This window comes from Colletes gigas, unplaced genomic scaffold (assembly GCF_013123115.1).
Source record: "Colletes gigas isolate AHSC1104 unplaced genomic scaffold, ASM1312311v1 Colletes_gigas_Sc00021, whole genome shotgun sequence".
In the NCBI taxonomy this organism is placed as follows: domain Eukaryota; kingdom Metazoa; phylum Arthropoda; class Insecta; order Hymenoptera; family Colletidae; genus Colletes; species Colletes gigas.
The window spans coordinates 1,405,301-1,414,308 of NW_025106650.1; the positions used below are offsets into that span (position 1 = coordinate 1,405,301).

Below are 9,008 nucleotides of genomic sequence, written 5' to 3' on the forward strand. Positions count from 1 at the left end.
GTTTGAAATCGCGTTAAGAAACGACATTAAAATTACGATAAATTGTAGATTGTAGTATGAATGTAAATCTAGTTTCAACTTTGTCGCGCGACAACGTCGAAAGTAATGTAGGAGAGACAGGTAATTATGAGTCACACTTAGAACGAAAGGCGCTGTGTCATAATAATTTCGCAGATAACACGTATTCCCAATAAATATGTAAGGTTACTTGGTAATGTTATATTATTTTGTACCAGCACCTAGTATTTGTTTGACGGTGTTGACTGTTATTTAAGAGATTAGCACGTTTTGGACGACTTATTATCATTTACTTCGGTTCATGTATCGCGGTAAACGATACATCGATACGATCAAGTATATAATTGTGTTCAGCGCGAAACTGTTGTTAATCGTTACGGGTTGGCGTGCAATTACCGTAATTTTATACTTGTACGACTTCGTTCTTACCAGGTTTCAATCTTGTTTAAAATTTGATCAAACAATAAAGTGAGATCACTTCCACAGCACGTGACGTGTAACGAGGAGCAGTAAGTTTTGTCGAGCGTTCGAACATACTCACAGAGTTTTTAATTTTGTTCAAATATTCTACGATCGATACATTTCTGACTCGAAAATTTTCAGAGTACAATTTTCTCTCATGTCTTAAGAAACAGTTACTAAGCAGCCATTAGCACGGCGTTGCTCGCGATCAAGAGTTTTTTTGGAAGGATTTTCGGTCGCGAGTACTTTAGAAATATCAAAATGTAACACTTCTTTATTTCACAAAAATTCCTCGTGGGAATCGTTTTTCCCATGACTTTATGGGCTGTTACGAGTCTGGATCCGTGGGCTCTCTGTAGCCGCTTTTAGGTTCCCTACGAAGTTCCCTGATAACGATCGATCTGGACGAATGGACGTGTGGCATGTCGGAATCTTCGTCGTCGGACGAGTGTCCATCGTACACCGTCCGTCTTCTTCTTTTTTTCTTTGCGCTCGGTGTCTGTGGTCTGGATTGAAGTCTTCCGGTTCCAGAGTCTACGGAATCGCTCATCACGCTCTGCGTTCTAGGCACCCGTGCCACGTAAGATCTGGAATTTGTTTGACTAGCACTCTGCGATAAATCGGTCCCGACGTTACCAGCGGAGGCGTTCCTTTCCCTCCTGATTCTCTCTATTCGACGTTCTTCTCTTCTGAGTAAATCGTCCTCGCTGAGAATCTTCGTCCTTAGCCTCCTCGTCCTTCTCTGTTTGATCCTTATATTATCCGCGGAACCCATCACACGCATAGACGTCGTCTCTACAGAAATTTCATCCAAATTGTCCAGAGAACGAACCAATCGTGGCATCTGCATAGCCTCCTCGTAACTAGGTGGGCCAATTAACTCGAAAGGGTGGATTCTGGGCTCCGAAGTCCGTTCGACGCGCTCCTCTTGTCGCACAACGTGATTCCTACTGAACAATCATCGATCGAACGTTTTTATTTCGAAGAAGAATTGAAATTGGAAGCGTTTTCAAAGATTCTTTATAGATTTATTTGGAATTTATTTAATAACGATAAAGTAGATTCCTTAGTTACTCTCTGTAGGTAATATCGTATACTGAGAAATATTTAATCGTTAATATATTTTCAATAATATATGCAAATCAGATTTCGCGTTTAAAAATGCCAAGTAAGTGAAAATTACTTAATCAACTGATGTTTTGCCACAGTCGAATCTTTAAAAATTCATTAACATCAAAAACAGGTCATTCGATTACTGCTTCAGTTTAAGTAAACAATCGTAATATAGATTCGTACCTTCTTTGTCGTATCAGTCTCAATGTTTCTAGATGTTGCCTCTGTTCCATAGCCCTTCTCTTGACTCTCATCATGTGTCTGATGGAGACGAAGCTTCCAAATAGAACGATAACCGTTAGAACAGTGATCATTACGAATCCCCAAGTCTTGTCTTTGCTGTAGTACAAGGGTACGTTCCACGCATCGAAACAAGCTATTTCCCACGAGTAACCGGACACGTTCACCGGGCTCTGGCAGATCAAACTCGATTCCGATGTCTTAGCTGGCGATTCCGTCAAATAGTTGAACAGGTCGAACAATTCCTTGCAGTCGCAAAGCCACGGATTATCTCCTAGCTTGATGGTGTTCAAATCTGGATTGTTTCGAAATATTTCTGGATTCAAAGCCACCGTCAAACGGTTTCCTAAAAATGTTCACACAGAGGTCTCGATAAATGCTCTTTGAATAACTTCGAAGTAACTTAAACTAACATGTAACTAGTTTCTATGGCCAACTGGTTACGTGGACAAACCAGTGTCTGATATCGTTCCGCTTGTCTTAGTTTTTAGATTTACCGTTTGAAATCTGCGCTAGCTCGATGTTCTATTTACCGAGCACTCGTAAATCAGTGTGCATAATCTATCGATAGTTAATTAAACGTCGCACCTGATAAGTCGATCCTTATGAGTTGCGGCAAATGGAGGAAGGTGTCGTTGTCCAATCCCACCAGTCTGTTCCGTCTCAGGTCGAAATTCTTCAGCGTTGTGGACGAGAGAGTGGGTGGTATTCTTTCCAATTGATTGTCGCTCAGGATGATGCTCCTTATCTTTGGCATGTTCGTCAGAAAGTTGTTGCTCAGCTTGCTAATTTGATTCGACGACATGTCCAGTGACGAGGCTGACGACGTGAGATTTGGAAACTCGTACACGTTGTTGTAGGAGAGATTTAGCATCTTCAGCTCCAAGTTTTCGTGAAACGCCAACGGATCAATCGTTTCCAGGTTGTTAGCCGACAGGTCCAGCACTTGGAGCTTCACTAAGCCTTCGAAAGTGCTGGCGTTCAAACGTTCCAGGCCGTTCGCGTTCAAGTACAGGAAACCGAGTTCCCTGTTTTTAGCAAAAATACGATCGGGCAACAATCGTATCGTGTTACGGGCTAATCGAGCGTGAGTCAACGACGGGAATCCATGGAGACCCGGTCTATCCAAATTGCAATTCGACGCGTCGAACTTTTTCAACTTCAAATGGTTGAGTGTCTCGTGTCTGAAAGCAAAACGCACATTCACATCAATTTTACTTTTTAAAGAAACGTTTCTGCAACATTACGGTATCAGAAGACTCTTTGTTTGGATAAAATAGTAAATAAGTAGCAAATTAAAGCTTCGTATTTTGTATATCGTTTGGTTACCTGGTGCTGTAGACTAACGTGGGATTGTTGGACAGTCGAAGCTCTTCAAGCTCTGGAAATCCGCTGAAAGTATCGGGACTTAAGTAATTCAAAAGGCAGTCGGACATATCGAGCCACCGTAGTTTTGGACTCCACGCTTTCTGAATGAATTTCAAAGGGTTTCCTACCAAGCTTAGCGTAGTTAATGCTGGCAGACCGTCCAGAGATGTGTTACTAAGTTCTCGTATTCCTGTCGAACGAAAAAAGCATAATAAAAATATTGCACACGTTGAGTCAACAGTAGTGGAGTCACCACATGACAAGGTGGACATTCTTTGGGATAACATTTTTTATTTTTATGAAATCCAATGTAATCTGCGACGTCTGAGTCATCGAATGAGACACTTTGTATTTCTAATCAATTAAATTCGGGGGATCGTTTAATCACAAAACGAAACGCGACAGAGGGGAGTGAAAATTGATCGTTAATCGTGGATAAATCCGGATGTATTTTAATTGTATATCGCCATACCGCAATGACTAGCATCCAGAGCTTCAAGTCCTTTGTTTACCAAACCGTCTAAACCGGGTAACGGATTTTTGGACAGATAGAGAATCCTCAAAGACGGCAGTTGGTCCAGAGAACTAATTTTGACGGTCTCGTGTATTTCGTTACCGCTCAAATCCAATCTCCGCAGGCTTCTCAAGTGACTAATGTCGTCGGGCAATGAACTCAGCTTGTTCCTCGCCAGATTCAGGTACTGCAGATCTATCAGTCGATTAATATCACTCGTGATGTGCGTCAACAGATTGTTCGATAAATTTAATTGTTCCACCTGAAATGCGATTAAGAAACGGCTCGTTTGTGTATTTAGGGACAAAGATGAATAAAATTCTTAGATTCAAATTGCAAACGGGAAATAATTTAAAACGAATCAAAAAAAAATACGTGCACGTTTAAAACTCAGTTTCACGAAGGCCTCATTAACCAGCGATGGGAGGAACGTTGGAACGTGCACGGACGCTAATTCTTTTTCCGTTCCACAAATGATAATTACAGAAGTGTATTGCAACATTCTCCGCTAGCGAAGTTATCTGTTAGATATTGGTGTCTTTCTTCGCCGGTACATTTATACAGGTGACTCAGTCCTAGTCACAATTTCAGTAATCAACGCGATAAACTACAGAAAACGTCCGCAAAGCCGGCCATTTGCATTAAACTGGCGCACGAAATTCGTTAACACGCTTTGAAAACTATGATCGTGGTTTACTCACCACGTCGCTGATATTTTCGGGGAACGTTTCCAAGGCTTGTTTCGCGCACATGACAGTTCTCGGCTGTTGGGTTAAGTGGCAGGAGCATCTCGCGGGGCAAACACTTTGGCAGACCGCGACAGAGAGTATTCCCAAGAACGTGGCTGCCAAAGAAATCGACGCACAGCCGGTCGTTATCCGTTTCTCCATGTTCTCTGCTATCAGACACGATCGCCTCGAGTTCCATGGAAATCACATTTTCATCCAACAGCGAACGCTAGTCCGTTTCAACGGGGACACCGTGAATTGTTCTCGGTCGACATTGTATCATCCTCACCGATGAATTTCGTAATTAATAACCGATTTCGTGAGTAATAAACGACGTCTGTACGGCGAGGATCGATGAATAGCCTAACCACAGTGCTTGGAACCGTCCTGAAAACTACCGAGTACTTATCTTTGATAAGTAACGCGGGATATGCCGCACGATATCTCCGTAAGATAACTCGAGCGCGCGGCGAGGTGTCGAGAACATTATTCCCGGCTGTGAACGAAAAAATTGAATAGATATACAATAGAAAGAAATGCACCTGTGAACTATTTGAGAATCGTCCGTGAAGTTTAAAACGCGCTCGAGGGGGCAGTCTTGCACTTCGAACCGGAAATTGAGGATCGTTTCTAATTCTCTTTGGCACTAAAAGAGAATTGGAACGAAATTTTCGGAATGAAAATTTATAGAAATCTTATTTATTTAATGTAGTTTAATTAGGTGTATATTATTTTCTCGAAACAATTTCTTACTGCTGGTTCTTAATGGGTTTGAATATAATAAAGCAAACCATTTTGCTGGAATGAAGTAGGTACATGATTTTAGGCGAAACGCTGATTAGAACATAAAAGATAAGAAGATTAATAATCCAGATCATGGATGGGCAAAATTTTGTTCTCATGATGGTAAATAACAAAAAAAATTAATCTACAGTAATTTATTCGTGATGTGATTGAATATTGTTAAATTTTTCAATTTAAATTCTTATTTATGTTAAAAGAGTTACGATTAAATGTTTATCTCTTATTCGTTACTCAACATTTTAATCCGGATAAGAAAGAATCTGCATGAAAATGCACACTTTTTTTTTATTTTTATTTTTGCTACGGAGGAGTAATTGGATTAGAATGAAAAATTAGTAGACACAAAGTTTCGTTAATTTTTTAACAGTTTTCACTAAATAAGGAAATAAATCTATTTCGATAGTATACATGCACCTGATGTGAATCGCTAATCCGAAACAAAACTGATAAGATTATTAATCTAGATCAGAGATGAGCAAAATTTTATTCGAATAATAGATAACCAATAAGAGCAAAATCTATCACAATTTATACTCGATATTGATTTGTTCGAAGTATTTCGTTTTACACAGGTAAATAATCTTATTAGTATCGACGAAATACAAGAAACTTTTTTAAATGCTAAGAATAGTATAATTTGTAATAGCGTTTCGTTCTGGCGATTAAAAAGGAACACGAAAGAGGGTCTACGGTGAAAAAACTCGTACATATTTCAGCGAAACGCGAATTGAAATTCGAGTGGGCAGTCCGGTGGAAAATATAAGACATTAGATAAATACCTCAAGTATCCGGAAAGCCGATATTGAGGCGGCCATCTCTTCGGTATAAGTCTCTCTTGGCTGACCCATGCGGATATTTTCCCCTTTCCCCGACTATTCCCTCTGTATTACAACCTCTTTTTATCGTTCCTTCGACCCGACAGGACCGTGTCTAAGGGCTGTTCGAAGAATGGGACAACCGCGACTCAGAATTATAGCGATAACGCGTTTCAAAATCACGATGACACTTCACGACTAACTACGAAGTTTCTATAAAGAATAAAGTTGTAATAAGATTAGAGTTTAAATCGAAAATTTAATTTTCTGGCGAGCCTATAAAAATTAAGCAATAAATAGGTTTAACTCTTCGTCATTTGAATAATTATTTATGAAAACAATAACGAACCACTATTGGTTTATTATTCGAATTTTCATAAATTTCCCCCTAATCTGATAACAGAAACAAATTTATTGCACATTTTGAACATTGATTTAAGTTATCTTACTCTTTGTAAAAAATAGTGAAAATTTATTTTCTCCCATTCTTTTCTCGTGCCATTAATTTACAAGAATAATGGGTACTAATAACGCGAACAACGTGTATTTAACAAAGACGAATGATCTTCCTGCTTACTCTTGTGATATTTATCTTTGGGTCTTTTTTGACCTAACATGATCTTATTTTATTTCTGAATTTTTACTGTTCCCACAAATATTGAAATTTATACTCTGGATATTATATTCGAACCTTATTGACTTAGATAATAATGCAAATAGTTTGAACGAATCATATATAATAATTTGGTTTGTTTTAAAGAGTTGTTGTTAATATTCATGCGGAAATGGTATAAGATGAATACGAATCTACGAATCATTCGTCGTCGTTTAGTATCATTTAATCTTCATGGACGACATGACGTTAAGAAACCATTAATATCTAAAAAAAAAAATGGAAGGTCTGACTCCGGTTTGCCCAAGATCATCCACGCTGGACGTTGCATCTGATTGGGCAAAAATAGTTTTTAGCGATGAAAGTAAGTTTCGATCGTTTCGATCAAGCGGGGTTCATCGTGAAACGTACGATAGTAAAATGTTGTGGGTTAAAAAACGTCGATAGAAATTGATAATCGTAGGAAGTTATGGACCAACCCAGGTCGAGTCCAGCTCCAGATAGAAACGCGGAGGGTTAAAGCGTTAACTCTTTTTCGCGAGTAGTATTTGTCGGGCGCGAATCAGACGAAACGACAGGAACTTGCTCGCCATCTGACCACAGAGCAGCGAGATAGCGATAAGGGCTCCACCCTTCGTGTCCGTAAATTTAAAAAGACTTTATCCGCGCAGGACTCTCTCTCTCTTTTTCACACGTCCGGTTGGTCCAATGGGGATGATAGGTCACACCCTCGGGAGGGTGCGAGCGGTTTAGCCAGCGCCGGCGCTTAGCTAACGGCTTATCCAGTAGCGACAAGGACACGCTACTTCTACCTGTTGATATTAAACCAACCCCTTCGCCGAGATTTTGCAAATCCGGAGTTCCACGCTTGGGGTTCGGTCACGCCCTCCGGTGTCGATGTTCCGCGCAATTTTTCTCGCGATTTCCCACCCTGGAACGACGTGAATTATTTACGCAAAAATCTCTGTTCTATTAGAATCTCTACGAAGACAGTTGTCGTATAATAGGCTCGTGTCAAGAGCACTAATGAAAGAAACAGATTGGAAGAAATTAATTTATCAACTTTTTTTGCAAATATGTACGCACCAAACGAGCAGAATTTAAATAGTTCGTGGGCGAGGAAAAGGCGCTCCGTGTCCCGACGTTGGTTATTCAAAGGTGTCTGTGTGAATTTGATTATCACCCCGTTGTATCGATTTCCCATTGCTGATTTTAAAGCGCCGTCGACGGCCACTATAGCGGATAGTTGTAATTAAAAGTCAATAATGTTGCATACCGAGAAATATGAGCAGTACTTCGGCGAACCATGAAATCCATATCGAAATATAACATTCGATGTTACGGATAAATAATAGTTTGCAAAGATAACTTGCGTGCAGGTTTATATTTTCGAATCGAATAGTAGAAGGCAACTGCACTAGGTTTTATATATCTTCCATCTTTAACTTTCATGATAAAAAATTTTATCACTTTCAGTCTGTAATATGAAAAAGGTCCCCAGCTTTAAGGTTCCTAAATCGTCGAAAACTATACACGAAGGGCGAAGAAAAAATTCTTTATAATAGGTGGATCTAGTAAAACTGTTCTCAGTCCACTATTAATTATAAACTAATGTTTTGTAGAGATTTGTTAAATATTATATTGTTTCCTCCAAGTTGTACATTTCTTATTTTGTCAAATCTAGTTGTCTCATATTAGATTCTAACATAGACAAGTTCGGTAGCTTATAAAATAGAAGACTGTCTCAAATGATTTCTATCTCGTAAGATGAAACAGTATTCGACGAAGAGTTAGGAATTCGAAGACACAGGGGGATGATTATATCCGTGAGCGTGTTTGCCGCGTTTCACGGCGTAAAATCGGTACAGTAGCGAAGGTATTGTCCCGGTGGAGGGGGCAAAAATTCATCGTGCGAACCGACTATCGAAGCCAGCTGCGCTAAACAGTCGCTAGAGAAGATATAACGTCGGTACTATCTGCGCCGGGAGACTCCTGGCTCGTACGTCTACGTGTATACGTCTTTCTATATATTTTTAACGCCTTCATTTCCGGCCGCGTTGGGACACCGGAAATAGCGGGACGATACCTCGCGGTGTTTCAGGTATTGATCAGTTCGAGGACCGGGTACAACCCACCCACGGTGGGGGGTGCATGCTCTGCAGGCTGGAGGCTTCGACCCTGCACCGACCCCCCTCTCTTTTACCCTCCCCGCCGGGCATCGGCGTCTCTCGTGACGCCCCCAACCGCCTCCATCGACCCTCCAACCAGCCCCGCGACCCCCCAACGAGCCATCGAAGACGAATCTTTAGATATCTCTGTCGTCTCCGCTCGGA

General features: G+C 40.5%; 1 protein-coding gene across 2 annotated transcripts; it reads right to left on the reverse strand.

The window, feature by feature from the left end:
- Positions 1–119: 119 nt before the first annotated feature.
- LOC122400993 (toll-like receptor 1) lies at positions 120–4,756 on the reverse strand. 2 transcript variants are annotated; one of them, XM_043402823.1, is made up of 6 exons: positions 4,417–4,756; positions 3,674–3,977; positions 3,163–3,391; positions 2,422–3,017; positions 1,777–2,179; positions 120–1,427 (listed from the first exon to the last, which is right to left on the reverse strand). In XM_043402823.1, exons 1-6 carry the CDS (start codon positions 4,603–4,605, stop codon positions 809–811), a joined length of 2,340 nt encoding a protein of 779 aa, XP_043258758.1. In that variant the 5' UTR covers positions 4,606–4,756; the 3' UTR covers positions 120–808. The 2 variants fall into 2 exon arrangements, with proteins under 2 accessions (XP_043258758.1, XP_043258757.1); XM_043402822.1 differs by having other exon boundaries at positions 120–1,430.
- Between the last annotated feature and the right edge of the window lie 4,252 nt (positions 4,757–9,008).

Coding starts and splice junctions, on each gene's coding strand:
- LOC122400993 (XM_043402822.1), bottom strand. CDS start 4,605: ATGGAGAAACGGATAACGACCGGCTGTGCGTCGATTTCTTTGGCAGCC. Junction 3,978..4,416: donor CCGAAAATATCAGCGACGTG/GTGAGTAAACCA, acceptor ATCGCATTTCAG/GTGGAACAATTAAATTTATC. Junction 3,392..3,673: donor TCTGGATGCTAGTCATTGCG/GTATGGCGATAT, acceptor TTCGTTCGACAG/GAATACGAGAACTTAGTAAC.